The sequence below is a fragment of the Hippoglossus stenolepis genome, chromosome 11 (genome assembly GCF_022539355.2).
Source record: "Hippoglossus stenolepis isolate QCI-W04-F060 chromosome 11, HSTE1.2, whole genome shotgun sequence".
In the NCBI taxonomy this organism is placed as follows: Eukaryota; Metazoa; Chordata; class Actinopteri; order Pleuronectiformes; family Pleuronectidae; genus Hippoglossus; species Hippoglossus stenolepis.
The window spans coordinates 5224022-5243658 of NC_061493.1; the positions used below are offsets into that span (position 1 = coordinate 5224022).

General features: G+C 40.3%; 3 protein-coding genes across 4 annotated transcripts; 1 reads left to right on the forward strand and 2 right to left on the reverse strand.

Moving 5' to 3' along the window:
- Window positions 1-99: 99 nt before the first annotated feature.
- selenop2 (selenoprotein P2) lies at window positions 100-3776 on the reverse strand. 2 transcript variants are annotated; one of them, XM_035171499.1, is made up of 6 exons: window positions 3690-3776; window positions 2777-3012; window positions 1795-2007; window positions 1278-1386; window positions 902-986; window positions 100-871 (listed from the first exon to the last, which is right to left on the reverse strand). In XM_035171499.1, the coding sequence occupies exons 1-6, from the start codon at window positions 3723-3725 to the stop codon at window positions 702-704; spliced, it is 849 nt and encodes a 282-aa protein (XP_035027390.1). In that variant the 5' UTR covers window positions 3726-3776; the 3' UTR covers window positions 100-701. The 2 variants fall into 2 exon arrangements, with proteins under 2 accessions (XP_035027390.1, XP_035027389.1); XM_035171498.1 differs by having other exon boundaries at window positions 100-986.
- Window positions 3777-5343: 1567 nt separating this feature from the next.
- Window positions 5344-10256, reverse strand: si:ch73-382f3.1 (uncharacterized protein LOC100151273 homolog). Its single transcript, XM_035170498.2, has 4 exons — window positions 9815-10256; window positions 8001-8160; window positions 7038-7213; window positions 5344-6575 (listed from the first exon to the last, which is right to left on the reverse strand). Exons 1-4 carry the CDS (start codon window positions 9962-9964, stop codon window positions 6192-6194), a joined length of 870 nt encoding a protein of 289 aa, XP_035026389.2. The 5' UTR covers window positions 9965-10256; the 3' UTR covers window positions 5344-6191.
- Window positions 10257-10478: 222 nt separating this feature from the next.
- On the forward strand, window positions 10479-17893 carry toe1 (target of EGR1, exonuclease). Its single transcript, XM_035170497.2, has 8 exons — window positions 10479-10850; window positions 10983-11023; window positions 12410-12506; window positions 13125-13283; window positions 13463-13576; window positions 14328-14476; window positions 14884-15046; window positions 16311-17893. The coding sequence occupies exons 1-8, from the start codon at window positions 10737-10739 to the stop codon at window positions 17070-17072; spliced, it is 1599 nt and encodes a 532-aa protein (XP_035026388.1). The 5' UTR covers window positions 10479-10736; the 3' UTR covers window positions 17073-17893.
- Window positions 17894-19637: the final 1744 nt, after the last annotated feature.

Sequence of the window (19637 nt, forward strand, 5' to 3'; positions counted from 1 at the left end):
CTTTCTTCTGTTGTCCATCTTTATGTACAGTTTATGTTTTTGGACCCATGATGCATTGCGACATACAGTAAAACTTTATAAAAATGCCAGAACAATAAGTTATTTCAAACAATTTACTGTTAAAACTACATCAATGTGTTAGAGTGCACTGCATTCATTGTGTGATATATACTATTGAATGATTATATATTAATCTGTACAATCATTAGTAAAAGATGGAACTTAAGTCATGTTACAAACACAGCAAAGCAGATGATGTCAGGGCATCATCCAGCAGGAAGAACGGATTCATGGGAGCTCAAGCTGAACCTGGAGGAGAAGTGAATCCAGTTTGAACAGTGAACAGACTGAGGTCTGCTCTGCTGCACTTCACACTGTCCTCCTTCTCTGTGTGAGCGACATGTCCTGTTGGTCCTCCTCATCTCTCCACACACATCCATCTGCAGCCTCCTGCAGGCAGGTTTACCACCGCAGACTTCATAAAGTGGAGAAGATGGAGCAGGACCGCCTGGTTTGTCCACAGAGGAGCACGGGGGTGGATGTGTTGGAGGAGAGACCACAGTCTGTTTACTGCTCAAAACAGATTCACCCACTCAGTGGACAGCTGTCTACCTGCAGACTCTAAAGAGTCTTACTGAAAATAAGATACAAAGTCATCAAAATAAAGAAAATGAAACAAGTTAGTGAAACTTTCTAATTTGCTAATGTTGGTGGTGATGATGAAGGTTCTGAGTTGTATTTTGGCTCGTATCCTCATGCTGGGACTGATTCCCCTGACTTGTATGATGGTAATGGTGGTCGTGTTGGTGATGATGATGATGATGGTGATAATGATGATGGATGTGTTGCTGTGTTCCAGATCCCTCTGGATCTGGGGGTATTGTTCCAGATCCCTCTGGATCTGGGGGTATTGTAGCTGTTTGGTTGCTGTTCAGTTCTGTCTCATTCTTCATGCTGCTATTCCCACTTGGTAAAGTGGAGTTAGCCTGGGAAAGATAAAATACTTGATATATTATATAATATTTTTGCTGCAGTAAATGCATTCATTTCTCCACTTGGGGGCAGCACAACAAGCTAAAAACAAAATGTAGAAATATTATTTTATCACATTGCTATTAAAGTTGCCTATTTACAAATCCAGCAGACATGACACTGTATTATCAAAACTTTAGAAACTTTAAAACTTTATACTGTGTGTGTGTGTGTGTGTGTGTGTGTGTGTGTGTGTGTGTGTGTGTGTGTGTGTGTGTGTGTGTGCACTTTGTGTGATTACTCACAGAGCAGTTGCAGATGTTTTTCTGATAAGTGGCTCTGACTGCAGCCTCTACATAGGGGTAATGCAGGAAACTGTACGGTAGCACTATGTGGAAGGTGAGGAGACCACACCTGGAGCAAAAAGACAAAGACAGGGAGAATCAAAATGCTGAGAGGGGTGACTGTGATATAACTGGGTCCTTCCTTGTATCAACAAAATGATGCATAAACAGATGATGGTTTTTTAAAATTCATTTTCCTGTGCAGGCGTTGGTTAAAATACAAGAACCTGGCCATTACGAAGCACAATCTTGTTTCACATGAGGAGATAAATTGCATTTGTGCTTTTAAAATCTTTCCCAACTATAATCCAGAATTGTTTGTTATGTACTATTAACATGGAGCAAAGTAAAAAGTGATGACAGGAGAGCCTGAAGGCACAGCTCGTGCAACTAATATTTCACTGTATGTTTGCTCTCTAGTCTTATCAAAGAGCTAAAACACTGCCGGGGTTGTTGTGAAGAGTTGGCTGGTCCTCACCTATCGTAGACCAGGAAGTCATCTTTGTCCCCATCCAGAGCCTCCCACACGTCATCCTGAAGGGGCGCCTGCTGGTACACAGGGACACCAGGTGGCGCTCTCCTCTTCAGTTCCCAGTACATTGCCCTGGATTGAGCCTCTCGCTCGTTCACTATCATGTAGGACACCTCGGTCAGGTTGCTGCGGTTCAGCTTGTCACGCAGGCCTCCAATTCTGCAGAGAGAGGAGAGATGATGTCATAGGGGATATCGACTCGAAGGCTGTAAAGTTTTGATAGGTGGAAATTAAGTTTTTCATTTTTTGGTGCCGTGAAACATCAGCAGCATTCAGTCACACAAGAGTGAGTGTTCAGCCGAACTGACCCATTCACTTCACTGTTCACCACAAATATGAGCGTGTTCAATTAACAGCACTCTTTGGCCCTGTCCCACTCCCCCCCTTAGCCCCACCACTTGGCCCCAACTCTTCATTTTAACATAATAATAATACAGATAATATAGAAAGTGACCGTCCAGGGAAAGTTGCACTGTCACGAGGAGAGCTGTACAAAACTTTGTGTGAGCTGTATTTATCATTTGTGTGCCTCAAGGCTAGTTTTTCAGACATTAAGCATGAAATACACTCATTAGTTTCTCCTTTTTGTTGTTTACACTGAAACTCTTCTAAACCACCCACCACCATGGAGTTTCTGTTTTGACCCCTGAATGTTTATTTTAATCAAGATTTTGTAAAAACCACTGGGCTGTGGTATGAGTCAGAGAGGAACTGGGGGCAGATCCAGGAATTATTTTTTGTTTTTTTACGTTGCGTTTTCTGATATTTTCACTTCACTCTTGATGAAAAACAATGAGGCATGTTTAGGGGACTGACTTCAACAAGGATGTGTACTTTTGGGCAGCTTGATTAAAATGTAAGGGGACTGTTGAAGGACTCGGGTATGCACTCCAATCAGTGCAATTCTAGTTACAGTCAATTTTCTTACTTGCGGGCCTGAGTGAGACAGAAGTGTCAGCTGGCCTTCAGGAGCACCACCACCACCACGTTTCCCAGCAGCTCCTGCATGGGACGTTGTCCATTAATCTCCCATTGGGGGGCGGGTTTGCAGATGCGAGAGGCCTCGTTGTCCCCTTCCACTAACAGAGTGACATGCGAGGCCCACAGGACACTCGGCAGGGCCGCGCACAGCCACAGCGAAGAGAGCGAACGCATGGTCCCTCCCTAGATGTGTCGGGGGAAATGAGTGATTATCCAAGTTATTCTGGCAAGAATTACTATAGATGCAGCATGCAACTTTTTAAACAAAAAATAAACAACCACTAATCTTAGCAGACATATTCAAATGTCATAAAAACAGCCTGCAGGCCTCCGTGCAGAGCAGCATGCATAGCTCTGATCTCAAAGCAGCATGTTTTTGGCAGGTTTCTTCTTCCCTGGACCAAATGAGCCACTGAGTCTGATCCCGGAATGATTAAAAAAGTGCACACTCTTTGTCTCTGTTATCACATGCGGAGATAATCAGCAAAACGAGCTCACTGTGGGGTGAATGCCAACAGAGAGAAGAATGTCAGGACAATTGGTCAGACGGGCTGGCGGGCAAACAGACAGACAGACCAGAGGCAGGGACAGACTGAACTGTCTCTACAAATATGATCTGAATTAGAGTTTATAACAAACAGTTATACATGTCTCGTTTGTGTCTTCTCTGGTAGGTGTTTAGTTATTAAATTAAACATTTCTTCATCAGAAAACAATCTCACAGCCACCATGACACATTTTTTTTTTCCCCTGTCCCAATTAATAATTAATTTGAAACTTGGACTAGTGTAAAACAAAGCTTATCAATTTGATGCAAAAACTGGCCTCAATGATACAGATGTAAAGAAGCAGACTCTTACCTCTGCGGCTCTGTGGCTCTGTCCTGTGACCCACATAAACACACAGTTGTTTTTAAAGCTTGTGGGGTTTACCAAGCACTTCCCCCAAATCAGAGAGAGAGAGAGAGAGAGAGAGAGAGAGAGAGAGAGAGAGAGAGAGAGAGAGAGAATGAGTAATGTGTACAACTCTACCATCACTGACATGGTCCCCTCCCTCATTAGTGCATCCACTGTCAGGCCATAAACTAACTGTACACTGTGACATGACACCATACATGGACTCCTAACGGTGAAGTTAGATTTAAAAATCACTTTGCCTGAATTCACTGGTGTCATCAAGACTTTTCTCTCTGTAGAGTTTCAGCCAAACCAAATAACCACGGCTGTTACAAAACATCAATTAAATGAATGATAAATCGGCAGTTGAAGCAGAATCTCACAAACAATCTCACTCTAATCTAAACAGAGGCTAACAAAGGATGAACAGCACGACAGTCATACTGAAAAAAATATAAGGTATAAGGTATATATTAGGGTCTAAAAAAGATAGATTCGACCCTAACACCTACAGAGACGTTAGAGTGAGCAGGAACCCTTCCTCCTGGAACAAAATGTGTAAACAAAGGACAAACGCTGTACTACTGATCGTTTTCAAAATCTACACACTCCAATCCATGATCACATAAAGAAAAATAGGTAACATTTTTATAGGTTTAATGGTTTTAATGGGGCTTCTGATTCTCTTCGAAGTGTCCATATCAGTGTATTGCATCCAGTCACAATGACAACACTAGATCGGACAAGCATCCCTTTAAAGCTCTGCATGCAGGAATTTGTAGGTTCATATGAAACAACTAAAATAAAAGTACCAGCCAAAGTATTCAGGGCAGTTTTAGTACATTACCCGTTCAGGTTCACTTTTAAAAAAGAAGAAATAAAGTTTGGTTACTTCTCAAATCTGTGGTTGGCTGACAGCAGCCCTTCCCAGACATATTGGTGTTCATGACATTTGACAAATATCAAAACAAAGGATATTCCCATTAGCAGAACTTCATGCTCTGTATTAATTTGCAAATGTTAGCATGCTGAAATAAGGTGAACATACTTATTACACCTGATAAATATTAGCATGTTAGCATTGTCTTATGAGCACGTTAGCGTGATGTCCTTACTGAGCCACTCACGATGCGTCTGTTTATGCTTCAAAAGGACTTTTTTTGTGTTGTCCTATTGACCTCATTACAGAGTACTATTTACTTTACTATGCATGAGTCAGGCTTTGGACTGTGTCGAGGTGAATGACACCATGACAAACAAACCCACTGTTCCAATCACGTACGAAGCAAGACGCAAAAATCAATGATGATCCGCACCAGAGGGTCAAAGGGTCAGGCTACCAGCAGGCAGCTTTACCAACATCTTTTATGTGAGTGGCTGCTCAAAGTCCAGACTGTGCTGAAGTAAGATCCAGCCTTAGTATTATTCAGGTTAGAGATAAATTAAACAGAGGCAACACACATAATCTTCATTTTGTAGTGAGGCCAACAATGCTGTTTATCTGATACTGTCATTTACCTGATATGCAGCGCAGGCCTACATGCACTGTGCACACAGATGTAGTGAGATGTGTACGTTTCTCTCTCACACATTCACACACAAAAACAAGAAAAGTCCACACACTTTACGGCCACTTTATTTCATCACATAGCTAGTGTTTTGTGTACAAGTGTCACGTGACGTCTTTCATAGTCTTTGTGGTAATTGCAAGTGTAAACACTTCGAAACAGAGGAAAGAGTAAAACAAAAAATGACATTTTAAATCTAGTTTAGAATATCACTGTTTGTTTGTTTGTTTACCATTGAGGGGATTTACAGATTTTAAAATGTGTCTGGCAGAAGATTTTGGAACCTTTTGGAGAACACCATTTTTTGATGTGATCAAAACAGGATACAAGATTTAAGGAAATCAACCCTTAGTGTTTTGACAGCATTAGAATCATTTGTAATAGATCAGGTGTAGTGTGGTTTTACTGTGCATGGAAACACAATCAGAGAAACCCTCACTAAGCTCAGGTGTGGAACACTTGGAACACAAGCAATAAATTCAAGTGGCTCTGTGCAAATGATGCTTATACTCTACACACAACACTCAACCTTAGTGGTAGTCTGCTTTCCCAGACTACTACACGGTATGACTTGTCACATGTTCAAGCTTATGCTGTAACTAAGCATCTCCATGCTAGGAAACTCCATGAGCGTAAAACCTAAGCGAGCTCCAAGCCCAAGCAATCTCACAGAGCAAAGCTGTGTCTTCTTAGTGCAGATCAGAATCACAACCTGTGAACTTTCAATGTCTGTCAAGAGAAGCATTTATATTGACACTTTAATCTTTCAGAGATAAGATAACAAGCATAACGTGCCCCTTCTTCTTTCACTTGACAACAAATCTGCAGATGTTTAACACAGCTGATCCTGCACATTCTTCCTTTGGCTCAAGTCAATAGATCAAGTCAAATGCCAGCATCAGGACAAAACACCAATCAGTTCTTCTTCGTCATTGTCCCCAACAACCTGTGTGGGACTGTCACAGGTGGCCACGAGCCCGAGTCCCAGCTCGGCCAGCTCCTCACAGCTCATGTCAGTTGTCACCATGATCTTAGTCTCCAGGCGGTTACACAGAGTCCGGTATGAGGGTAACGGGTACCCCAGCTCTCTCAGGTACTCGTAGCCTTTGGTGCCAACTGCGCAGCGGATCTTTCGGGCCTTCAGGATGGTCTCGGGAGACCAGACAGCCCGACGGGAGCGCTTGGTGAGGGACAGGGCGCGGATCTGGTCCTCGTACAGAAAGTTCTGGAGGCCCTTCTCGATCCGGTCCAGCCGATAAAGACGTTTCTTCATCTCCTCTGCCTGGCAGACACAGAGAGGATTTGTTTAAATAGCGCTAGAACAGCTAATAAGCATTTCTCCTTTGATAGTTTCTTGCATCAGAGTTAGAGCAAACAGATAATTATAGTTAAGCAGGTAAATCCAGGTTGTAAATCCTTACGAAAGCTGTAAAAATAACCACCACATATTTCTGCACCAAGGAAAAAAGTGTAGCTCTTTTAAAGTATCTCTTTTAATATACTTATCTTTATTTGACACTTAACTGCTAGTGTATGATCCTTGTTACCTTGATTTATGTTTACTGATATTATATTGAATAACTTTATTTTATACTTCTATTGCTTGTACCTTTATTTTATTTTATAGTTGTGTTGTAAATGTCCTTAGTAAATCTTTATAACAGGAAAAATAAAATTTTAGAAGGACTTTTATAATTTTATTGCGCTTGCACCAATGACATTTTGATTCAGTCATCCATCCTACCTCCTTCTGTAGCCTTGCAGTGTGCTGCATCTCCTGCTCCAGCTGCTTCTTGAGGAGTTGACACTGTGTGCACGGCTGCTGGTCCTCGCCCATCATGTCGCCATCCTCCTCGTCCATGCCTGGCAGAGGGGTGCGTCTGGCATAGCCATGGTCCCCAAAGTTCAGCTCCTTCTCCACTAGAGGCACAAAGCATTGTGTGAGTAGTACTGAATTGCCTGCCTGCAATCTGGTACATTTTTTATGTCATGCCATCATTTTCATCAGATTGCTCTGGGTTGTGATGCCAAATTTAGAACACTAAGATGTTCCAGGATTAATAACATGTATTTAACCAAGATGAAGGGTTTCTGATTATTTTCAGTTGCCTAATAAACCTGGTATAATCAGTTTTAAGCCACTAGGGGGCAGACAACAAGCTGAAAACTACACAGCTCCCTATTTCTAAAAGGGTTTTTCCTTGTGACCAAACAAAATCAAATTTGCACATTGAGCAGAGAAAAAGGAATTTCACTTTCAATTGCAAGTATCCTTTAAAATCTGTTTTGGTCTCCACGATCTCCTGAGTAAAAACATGTGTCTTTACTCTGCTAAATGTTTGACTACATTTATCAACAAGCATCCAATGAGGGAGGCAAGGATCATTGTGTAGACTCTACAACAACAATAAGCTAAAAGTGACTAAATGCTCTGTAGATTCTTATTACACAGATCATTTTAATCTTAATCCACTTTAAAATGAAAAACAATCCACAGAGTTTTACTAGGAAAGCTTGGAAATTAATTACTGTTGTATTCAATTTGTTACAGTCTTGATGTTTGTGTTTGACTAAACTGCAATATTAATAACTGTAACAATACTAAGCTCTCTGTAGAGTAGTTAACTGGAAACAACCGATTTCCCAGCCCCTTAAAAGCTTCCTGAGAAAGCAGATGCGGTTGGGAACGTGGTGTATATTCAGTTACCAGGTTCAGGTTTCAGGGGCATCAGGATGTATGGAGTGGTGACTGCAGGGTACGGAGGCTCTCCAACACTGAACAGAGTAGGGATGGCATTGGGCTTCAGCTTCCTGCCCCCGGCTGGAGACCTGGCTATCTCCTCAAACTGGCTCTGCTCAAAATGATCCTTGGAGAATCAACGAAGATAAAGACACAGACACATATGAACAGAAGTCAGTTTGGGATTCTAATGATCACTTTTAAATCACCTCATGGTCTGAATCCACTTTATATTTCAGGCTTAAAACAAAGGAAAGGATATTGTTATAGTTACTCAGGTTATCGCTCCTACGCTTAGGAATAAACTCCCCCTCGATATCACATCAGCAGAATCAGTGCCTGTGACTAAATCTGCCTGTTTGGAATGTTTGCTTGTCCTGTGTTGATGCTCTGGAGCTACTTCAGAATTATTCTTTGTCATTAGTGAGTCCTCCTCAAACAGTTCCACAACATACTGTGTGTGTTGATTGTTTGTGTGCTGGACGTTGTGTGCAGAGCTTTATATAAAACAGTCTATGGTGCATTGAAGATTTTATAGTCAATGGTTACCTAAAATGAAACTGAATTGAAGTGAACTGTTCATGTGTCTTGCTTATATATACCTTGTAATGATTTACTTATTTTGTGTTAATTTTTTATACATTGGATGTTGTCTATTTCGGAGGTCTGTTAAGCAACTGACACAATCTTCAGACCCAAATTCAAAATAAAATCTCTGTAATTCAGCTTGATATAAAGCATTGTAGCAACTAAATGAAAGTTGTGCTTGTACTTGCAGACTTTACTTTGTAATATATAAAGAGGACGTGAGTCAATGAATGTTGTTGCCATGTTGGAGATCAGCACCGGCAACACCTGTGAATGTCTGCGTAGGTCCAATTTGGTGGAATAAAAACAAATCAACTATCCTCATGATCTGGCCAAATATTACTGGGCTCTTCCAATTGACAACCACTATTGTAGGTTTTAAGAGGACGAAGAAGATGTCCCCCACTGACTGCAAGGTGCTGATCGCCTGTTTATTCAAATATATGTTGATATTGAACGTATCATGTGTCCTCATCACACCAAATTCAACACTGCACTTTCTTGGGGCCTCAACAATATACATGAGTGTGAGACAGATGAGAAGAGCGATTCTCGAGGTATGCATTTCATTCATTATTAGATTGTTCTTATATCATCTAATTGTTTTTTTTTTATCTGTTTGTTTTTACAGCATTGCTGAGTGGGGTCTGGCTTTTCTATGATGTGCTTACTTTGCAAAATAAATACATAGTTCTTTAGGGCATCAATAACGCTTTAGACAAAAAGGGGCGTTTCAGGGAAATATAACTTTTCCATTTCTCCCAAATCTCCTTGTATTCCTGGAGCCTCGTGGAGAAGGTGATTCCTTCCATTGAATAAATGTCATTGATGAGATCATACCAATCCTCTACTGATGGGGAATGTGGCTTCAACCATTTCTTTGAGATTGATTTTCTTGCAGCTACACTCAGGATTAAATGGGTATCTATCTGTTTTATTTTCTTTCAGAGTTGACTGCAGAAATCCAAAGAGGAGTTATTTTCCAATTGAAAGTATATATTTTCAGTCTTATCCCAGAAGGACTTTACATTTGAACAGGCCCAGCACAAATGGTAGTGATTTACTTATCTGATTATTATAATAAGGCAGATCATTTGAATGTCATGTAAACAGTGAGCCCAACATGCTGTCAGTGTGTGGGGGTCTGGTCTCTGTGCTGCTTGATGTTCACCTTGATCTCAGTGTGAACTCACCTGACACAGTCTGGAGTGGGCGGTTGGCTCGAAGTCTCGGCGACAGTTCACCACCCACTTCTTCTTCCGCACGGGGTCTTTGGGGAACCTGAACAGCTGTTTGCCGATGCTGGTGGAGTTGGAGCAGTTGGGAGCGGAGCAGCCTCCCATGGCAGCAGCAGGGATCAGCTCCGATGCAGCAGGCGTGAAGTTAGCTTGTCTGTATCTGCAGCTCAGCTGGGGATGGGATCATCACTTCGTAGAGAAGTACTCACGCGTTGTAAAAGCGAGGAAAAGTTACACGTGCGTTAAGTGTCCACTGGTGGAAACCGGAGTGCTGTCCTGCGGGTGTCTACATGGTATTTAATGAATACGGTTCAATGTAGTGAGTCTGGGGTAAAATGATTCTTACTTTGTTTGAGCCAAAATGGCGCACATCTCTTCGATGGTTGAGCGCAGTGACGATTTGTTTATATGTGCCCGTTGTAAACGCCTGTGTGAAATGTTTTATTGAAAAGCAAAAGCTCAAAGTTTAATGGGAATTAAAACATCGCCTGTATAAATTATGAATTCACTATTGTTTTTATAAAATGTGAATATTTTTTTTACATGCATATAGCCACAAACTATTGTTTTTTACGCGCGGGCAGTAGCCCAACTACTATAGGTTGTTTTTCAGAGGACCCCGAGAAGCACGTTGACATGTTTATTGTTGAAGCTGCTGTGAGCTGCCGACCCGAGTAAATATATGATCCAGTGTTAAAACAATTACAACAGTTGTGAAGATACTATAACACGCAAAAGCAGCAACGTGAGCCTGTGCATAGAGCAGCTGATAATGAGAACCTCTGCGAGTTAGCTAAGCCTGCTAATTCTGAAGTTAGCATCGGTAGCTGCAGGACACGTTTCAGCCGCGAAAGAGAACTGCTGCGTTGGGACGACCATGGAGTCTCCAATGGTTGTTCCAGTCATCGATGTCCAGAATGAGACCTTCAATGAGCTCTGGCCTGCGATGGTAGTGGCCATTAAAACGTCTTCCTTCGTTGCACTAGACACGGTGAGTGAAATTGAGAGAGACAGGTATCAGCACTGGTTCCCCCCTCCCCCTTGTGACATCTAGACACAAACTGGCTGTGAATCAAAGTCACATGTAAATAAAGAAGTAAGTGTTGTCTCTGTTGTCTTCCAGGAGCTGAGTGGTCTTGGGAATAGAAAGTCCTTGCTGGCCGAGTAAGTAAAGAGAGATTGTGTCCTCCTCTGCTCTCCTTCCTAACACACGTGATAGTCTCAGGCTGGCATGGAGAAGCCATGAACGCCGAGTGTCTGAGTCAGTCACTTCTCTGACGGCTTAGTACTGTTTGCACATGTCAGAGAATGTGTTGCTTATTCCACCTCACAACCACGTCTGACTTATATTGTGCCTGACCTGAATGATGAGGAGAGGTCTGAAGGCCTCTGCAGGAACACTTCAGATCAGATGGTTTATGTTTTGTGTTTGGAGCGGCCGTCCTGTCTCTGGTGATGTGATGAGGTGAACCTTGAGAGTCTGTAACTCCTGAGGATAACGGACATGTTGTCATGCCTTACAGTGACTGCGATTTGTTCCCTCCCATTTGGTATAACACTGAAATGCTTCAATTGTACTTTAAAGGGATAGTTCACCCAAAAAAGAAAATTCACTCATTATCTACCCACCACTATGCCAATGGAGGGGTGGGTGAAGTGTGTGAGTCCACAAATCACTTTTGGAGTTTCAGGGGTAAACAGCGTTGCAGCCGAATCCAATAAAATTGAAGTAACTCGTGACCACTTCTAACGAATTAAACAACATACAATGCCTCCATACTGCTCGTGTGGTGTCATCCAAGTGTTCGTAAGTGCTGACCTTCAAATTTCACTCAAAACGGCATCATGTATGCCATGTTTTTAGCCTGAATGTGAACCACGTGCAAACGGAGGAGGATAACCGCGGACATTTTGGCTAAAAACTTGGATGACACCACAGGAGCAGTATGGAGACATTTTATGTTTTTTCTCTGTTGTTTTAATATGTTTGAAGAAGTGGTCACCATTGACTTCAATTGTATTGGATTTGGCTGCAACGCTGTTTACCCCTGAGACTCCAAAGTGTTTTGTGGACTCAAACACTTCACCCACCCCCCCATCTGCATAGTGGTGAGTAGATAATAAGTGAATCCATGTTGGAATAAATCCATATCTCAACTGTGCAATATTCACTTTGCTATAGTCATCTGTCTGTGCAATATAAACGGTTCATGTGCAATCCATTCACTGTGAATGTCCTCACACTGCATATATTTCTTCCTGTCTTTACACTGTATATACTAGTTTAATTACATTCATATATTTTACACTTAAGTTTGGCATGTTACTTATTAATTGCTGATGTCTTTTTGACTCTTGTTGCTGTAATACTGCAAATTCCCCATTTGTGGGACTTCTTACTCTTACATATCCAAGTAAGGACAACTGAGACTCGTCGTTTTTATTATTTTATTCACCACTGGGAACACCGAGCCATCTTCATCAGACATCTGTGCAGAAGATCTGTCTTCATCGCCCCTGAGTTCACCCTGACTCCCTGTGATGTTTCAGATCCATAGAGGACAGATATAAAGCCATATGCCATGCAGCACGCTCTCGCTCCATCCTCTCCCTGGGAATTGCCTGCTACAAGAAGCTGGACCTCAAGGTACAACAAGACTATGCCTAATTAAAGTGACTACACCTTGTAGACACTGGTGTCTAAATACTGTATTACTTGTGCTGTATATGACAGTGATTAAGATATCATTCGAATGACATACAGCTAGAAGAAGGCCGAAGAGATTGTTCTCTCACATAATTAGATGATTGTGGGATATACTGTATCTTTAAAAGTCGAAAATTCAATTATCGGAAATGTAGGCCTTAAAAAGTCTTAATATGTTAACTTATCATGCAATAGTTGGGTCTTAATGACATTAATGTTCATGTAATGCTATTTCTGTTAGTTTAATTTATAGATAAACATTTTGGTGGCATGCATAGTTTGTAATGTCTCTGTGTGTTGTAGTTCTTTTTCAACTATACACATATTAGCAAACTTTGATAAAACTACAGACAAGACCAACTTTGAAGATAATGTGGTTATTCTCGACTTGTCTACTCAGATATTTCTTCATATCTGTCCTACTTGACATTGGTCTCACATATTATTCATTATCATCTTAAAAGGGTCTTAAAAAATCTTGAACATAACAAATTGAAACCTGCATAAACCCTGCTTTAATACTACACATGTTCTGTCTGTGACGTTGTCTTTCTTCAGGCTGCAGACACATACCTGGTCCAGGTGTATAACCTCACCCTGCTGTGTTCAGAGGAGTACATCATCGAGCCCCAGTCAGTCAAGTTCCTGGTGCAGCATGGATTTGACTTTAACAAGCAGTATGCTCATGGAATCCCTTACTGCAAAGGCAATAACAAGGTGAGAATGTCTACATGCTTAATGCTCTTTTGTGTCGGACTGCGTGTCTGAGTCGTTTCATTTGGCCAATGTGCCCTCTATTGCACTGGTACCAACATGACACAGGACACTGGATCGGATCATTGACCTTCCTCAAGGGTTTGATTGTCTCTCCTTTCTCTTTCTTCCTTCACTTTCAGGGAGCATCTGATCACCAGGGGGTCCACATCAGGGCGTTATTCACTGAACTGCTGCGTGCCAGGAAACCCTTGGTGTTCCACAATGGCCTCATTGACATGGCCTTCCTTTACCAGGTACCAGTATTATTCTTTCCTTCACTGCGTGAGGACATTTCTTCAACTTTTGATCAGTTATCACTTGGACTAAAAGATAAAGTGATTATGTTTCAGTGGCCGAAGGTCAAAGGTCACAGTGACCGTATTTCAATATTGAAAAAAAGTAATAATATGTACACAGGAACTGCACTAATTGGCTGAGTCACACAACCGCAGTGCAGTAATTCTAGTTTTCTCTTTCTTTAACATGCAGAATCAAATCTTTATTTCAAATTAGGAAAAAATTAACATTATCACTAAACAGTTAAAATAGTCTAAAAATCTAAATTAAGTTAGTGAAAAATTAGACTGTACAGCCTTTGTGTTTCTTTTGACTTGTACACTCATTTGGTCACAGTGTTAATAACAGAAAATAGAACTGTTGAGTTTAATTTATTCCTTTACACTGACTATAAACAGACTGTTTATCTGTTTAGGTCAGGACCAGAAATATTTAGTGCTGTTACTTCAGTGCCATTTATGATTTGATGTTCAGTGTTCTACAGAAACAGAACAGGTTAATACAATTTCTAACAGTGCATATACAGCTCTTTGTGGCTTGTTGTATTAGGGGGAGACTGCCCTGTATTAACATTCATAGGTAGAACGTCTCCTAGCAACGCTGGTTAAACTCTTCAGTCAACCACTATCCAAAAGAGAAGAAAAATTCAGATAAATGCACAACCGCAGTAGTATCATTATAGTTTAATATTTGTATTCTGTTTACTAGAGTTTTTATGCTCACCTGCCAGAGCGTCTGACCACCTTCACTGCCGATCTGTCTGAGATGTTTCCTGCTGGTCTCTATGACACCAAATACATCACTGAATTTGAGCTCCGGTTCAGTGCCTCCTACCTGGAGTATGCCTATAAGAAGTGGTGAGTATGGATTATTATTAAATGGAGCGTAGACTCTTATATACACAGTATCAACACTTTGAAATGATCCAGAGATACAAACACTTGTTAACGATGTTTGAAAGCAGTTTGAAATTTAGTGAAAATGTATATATTAATATCTGTATTATAACATTAATAACAATTGTTAATAGCATTTATTTTCAAATATATTTTTATCTTTCACAATTGTTTGTGTGTATGCAAATTAATTGTTTGTGTGTATTTGTTGCTATGTCAGTCAAAGTACACAAGGTGAAAATGATGAATAATGCAGAATGGCTGTGGTCTTCTTTATGTCAGGACACCTATCATGCTTGTATCATTGCTGTTTTACCTATGTTTTCATCAGTTCTAATGTTCTTCATGTTATGTCCTCCACCCTCCAGTAAGCTGGATAACAGTCGAAGTTTGACCTCTGGAGGGAGTGGAAATCATGTTCATGTAGAGTTCTGTCATTATGCCGGTCAGATGTCCAGCTATGTGGACTACAGAGTGTGTCCAGTTGTAGAGTCTCATGAGGGACAGACTGACATCTGCCAGCGCTTCTCTGTGAGTTTGAACCTTTTTTTTTTACTTCTACTAGTGCATTACTTGTTCTAAACCTGCCTGTTTGCTTATGGTGCAGAGTGAAGTTAGAAACCTTGTCTTCGTCCTTCCTGGTTTATCTGTAATGAAGATCAGGTGCATATATTTATAGTCAATGTTTTTCATAAAATGAAGCTGAGTTTGCTTTATTACTATTCACGTGTGTGGCTGATATATAAGTTTGAATGATTTACTGAACTGAACCTATTTTTTCATATGTTGCCTTTTGGCTATTTCAGAGGTCCATTATGCAATCGACACAATCTTTTTTCAAAATATAAGCTCTGTAATTCAGCTTGATATAAAGCATTGCAGCAACAAAAGGAGCGATGTGCTTTTACTTTGAAGACAAATTGCTTCAGAGGAAGTGATTCTGTGAATGTAATGATCTGGCGGTTTGACCCGTTGCCTACCACTGCTGTTGTTTATTCAAAGATGTTCAACTCGGTCCACAGAATGCACCATGCCCCGCCCTCCACTGACTGCCACAGAGCGCTTGATGCCTGTTTATTCCAATTTTATTAATATAGAATAATATTAATATTATTTACTGCACTTTCCTTGAACCTTAGAAATACACCTGCCAAGTGTGAAGCAGATAAGATGAAAGGTTCACGAGGTATACGTTCCTCATACAGACCGACAGACGTTTGTAGAATTAGTTAGTACATACCCTGAAGAACCTTTCAATCTGAAGTGACATTAAACAATCGAATGTACTGAAAATAAGGGGCACAAGAAGAGATACAAGCCCTTTTTCTTTTCTGTTTCTGTCAGAACAGACAAGCCATGTCGATTTTGTATTACGTCCTTTTAATTTTACGTCTTTCAACGCCTGAAACTCATTAAACATTGCACACACGTCCAGTCTGGTAAAAAAAATTACATATTTTATTGTTCTCACCCATGGGCGTGTCAAAATGGCTTGATTTAGCCATTTTGCAGTTCTAAAAATCAGCTACCTGTTTGTCTTTGCCCAATTGTATGGAATGTTGGAGATAGGTCTAGTAGGGGCGAAAGCCTCTTGGAGCCATTCCCTAAACCACATTAAAAAAATCTCTACTCAATTGGTCAAATTTTGTCCCTTTTCAATGAACATTGAATTTTGTCAGTCTAATCTCAAGACTTAGATGATGATTCCATTGTAATCTATGTTGCTTGCGTCCTTTAATAGTATAGAGATGTTTTTATTAACTACTCTTTGTGTTTGTTTGTATTTGTCTGACAGGCATTTGGCTGGTGTCCAAATGGTACCCAGTGTCCATTATCCCATGACACTGACCTGATCATCCTCCAGGATGAGAAACACGTAGATAACAAGAGAAAAAAAAGGAAGAGACAGAAGAAGAGAGATGGAGGAGATGCAGCAGAGGGATCCTCCATATTTGATGGTGCCCCTAAAAACAAAAAAACCCACATGGAGGTGGATCAAGAAGAAACAGATGACCAGCAAAAGGCAACTCCTGATATGTGCCCAGAAAATGTGCCACCAGTGGACAGTAATGGAAACACCCAACAGAGTGAAGGAGAGAGGATGAACACAGAAAGCAAGGGGAATGGAGTTTGTGAAGACAACACAGACTCAAGAAACTCTGTAAAAATAGCCCCAACTGATGAGACCAAGATGAAAACCAACACAGACGACAGTGTAGAACAAACAGCAGATAGAGGACAAGAGAAGTTCAGTGACCACTCAACTGGGACGGACGCTCAAAAGAAGAAGGCTGATTCTGGAACTCATCGAGCGGGCTTTGATGCCTTTATGACAGGATACATCTTTGCTTACTCACATACCTTCGTCAAGAATAAAGAAGCAGCAGCTGTAAAGGAGGACTGCAAGGAGGACGAGCAGTCGTGGCTTCCTTCCTGTGTCAATAAGGTTTATCTCAGTGGAAAGGCAGCTCCTCTCAACGTGGTGAAAAGCACCTTCTCTAAATCATCCAAGGCCCACATGCAGAAGATGGGGGTGGTGTGGGGAGGGACAAAGTAGTGTGCACACTTGCACACAGCAGGGCAGTGGTAGTTTAAACAAGTGGAGGTTCACAATCTAAGTTTGTATTCATACTAGCAGCACAGCTCTATTGATCACAATTTATTTTTCTACCACTTTGATCCAGACTGAAATATCTCAACAACTTGCTGTGAAATGTTGGGCCTGTTATGCCCAGTAGATGAACCATCCTGAATTTGGTGGTCCACTGTCTTTTTCCCTAGGTCAACCATGAGCTTCACATTTTAGTTTTTTGGGGGAATATCTTGGTTACTTTTCAATGTCCACGTTCCCATCAGGCTAAATTTTAAACCCTTTGGTGATTCCCTGATGCTTCATGTAGAACCATGAACAAGTTTTAATTTGTCGGATACTTATTCACGATCAAATCCCAGCAAAACTAAGTATATTCTCAAAAGCGTCGACTTTCCTTTTTGTTGATCAATTAAACGTTGGCATGATAACAAGCTAAACTGTGATGGTGAACTAATTGTACTTTCATTGAGAGCGTGTTAGCATTTTAATAAAAAAAATGTTTTCATGCATATCCATGTTTGTTTTATGATCCAATCGTTTTTATTTATCTGGCAGTCCTGTTTTTTTTTTACCTTAGTAATCAAAGTGTAAAGCTAAGTACCTTGAGAAAAGAGAGAATAATGGCCTTAGTGACCTGATTGTAAATCCATCATTAAATTGCAATTCAGATGTTTTCCTTTCAATTGAATTAGCTGTTCTGAAAACTGAACAAGAAAGATGAAGACGGATTATGTCAGATTTTGTAAAATGACCTCTTTCTGAAATAACACAAACTTATGATTGGTCATGATTCTTTTATTGATAGAAAACAACTATATATAAATAGAATAATTTTATAAAACCTGTCTTATAAAGGAATATCATAGTGCACACAGCTGCATAGGTTAAAGTTAAAATACTATAGTTTGTAAATAAGGAGTTGTCTGAAATCACCCACTTATTCACTAACTCCTACTTCACTATTTATGACTATGTAGAGGACTATATAGTGAGCTCATTGGCAAAAGAAAAAAAATGCTTTCAGACACTCGGCGCAGAGATAATTACGTCTTTTTTGCCTTTAGTATCACGTATAACAACAACGTCGGCCAGTAGTGTGATTCAATGCAGATGTGACTTGTGAGCAGCCAGAGTCCTCAAAATAATATTTTCTCCCTCACCAGTTAGTTTTTATTCAAATCTTGAACACGGTTTATATGAAATTCGAAAACTGGCAAACAGACATGGGAGTACAGTTTGAAAAGTTAAAGTGAGTCTAGTAAGAGCAGAGGCAAGGTAGTCATTCAATTTCCCAGACAGAGGACAAACCATTTGATCACAGAAACAACATGGATTTTAATCTGGGGCCATCCTCAGGTTAACAAATCATATTTTCGAAAAGGTCAAGTTTTTCTTCTGCAAGTTGCTGAAAGGATTTGTCTTAAAAGCTATAAGTCAAGCTTATATTACTTGAAATAAGGCATGCACAGTAACATGCTGTAATTAGTGGTTCTGCGTGTGAAGATGAGGAGTTTGCATTTCCTCCTGTTATAGAAAATGAAGCCAAAAAATAACCCAGAAATGGGTGTCGCCATCTTGAACTTTTGACGTCATTTGGAGTCAGTGCAGTTGTGATCGTGGTGTGGAGCTGCAGTATCAAGAACTACTTAAAATAACAAAAAAACATCTTTGAGAATAGTGTATGAAATGTGTACTTTTTTTATTTTGGTCCATGCCCAATCCACATGGAGGAGTTGGGTTTTATGACCTACACTGCAGGCATCCACCAGGGGCGATAAAGATGAGTTTGCTTCACTTTTGGGGTCCTGTCATGTCAATCTTTATATACAAAACACAAATAAACAGGTTTGCACAATAATCTGTCATGTGAGAAGCTTGTACTCACCTTGTTGCCCACAGTAAACCACAGTAGTTTAGGTGGTACAGTAAAATAAGACACAAAAAAATGGTTAGGATGATAATAATTTATTTATAAAACGTCAGACTATATGGTAAGACTTGTTTACCATTTATGACTTTCTCCACTTTTTTGGCCATAGTGAGCTACAGAGGCCCTGCTAGTTAAGGATAGAAAATTATCAATACATACTAAATGTTTAATGACTATGTAAAATTTTAAATTATATGCATTCAAATTTAAGCAAATATGTACCTAGCATAAACAATCACATACATTATACTGTATTATAGTCTAATCTAGGTCATTTAAGTCTTGCAATTGCAGAAGCTTGCAGTCGGGTCTTTGGTTCACAATGATCAGAAAACAATGATGGTTTAAATAAAGAAATCTTTCAAATATTGAATAAATAATATGAAACAGATCAACAGGTTTAATAACAAACATAGCTGTAACTGAGCTTACTCAAAGTCAGATGCCCACTCTCCAGTAAACTCGATGCCAATGTGGTGGTTATGTTTGTATTTGCAGTTTGTCTTCCGTGTTTCTCTCTCTCACCCTCTGCTGGACATTCCACTCATTTACTCATTGCTAACTCTGGTGTTGACATGGTGTTGACCTGGGAGTGGACT

Excerpts from the sequence above, each read along its gene's own strand:
- si:ch73-382f3.1 (XM_035170498.2), bottom strand. The coding sequence starts at position 9,964 with ATGGGAGGCTGCTCCGCTCCCAACTGCTCCAACTCCACCAGCATCGGC. Across the intron at positions 8,161-9,814 it reads CCCACTCCAGACTGTGTCAG|GATCATTTTGAGCAGAGCCA; the intron begins GTGAGTTCACAC and ends TGATTCTCCAAG. Across the intron at positions 6,576-7,037 it reads CTGCAAGGCTACAGAAGGAG|GCAGAGGAGATGAAGAAACG; the intron begins GTAGGATGGATG and ends TGTGTCTGCCAG.
- toe1 (XM_035170497.2), top strand. The coding sequence starts at position 10,737 with ATGGAGTCTCCAATGGTTGTTCCAGTCATCGATGTCCAGAATGAGACC. Across the intron at positions 10,851-10,982 it reads CCTTCGTTGCACTAGACACG|GAGCTGAGTGGTCTTGGGAA; the intron begins GTGAGTGAAATT and ends GTTGTCTTCCAG. Across the intron at positions 11,024-12,409 it reads AGAAAGTCCTTGCTGGCCGA|ATCCATAGAGGACAGATATA; the intron begins GTAAGTAAAGAG and ends GTGATGTTTCAG.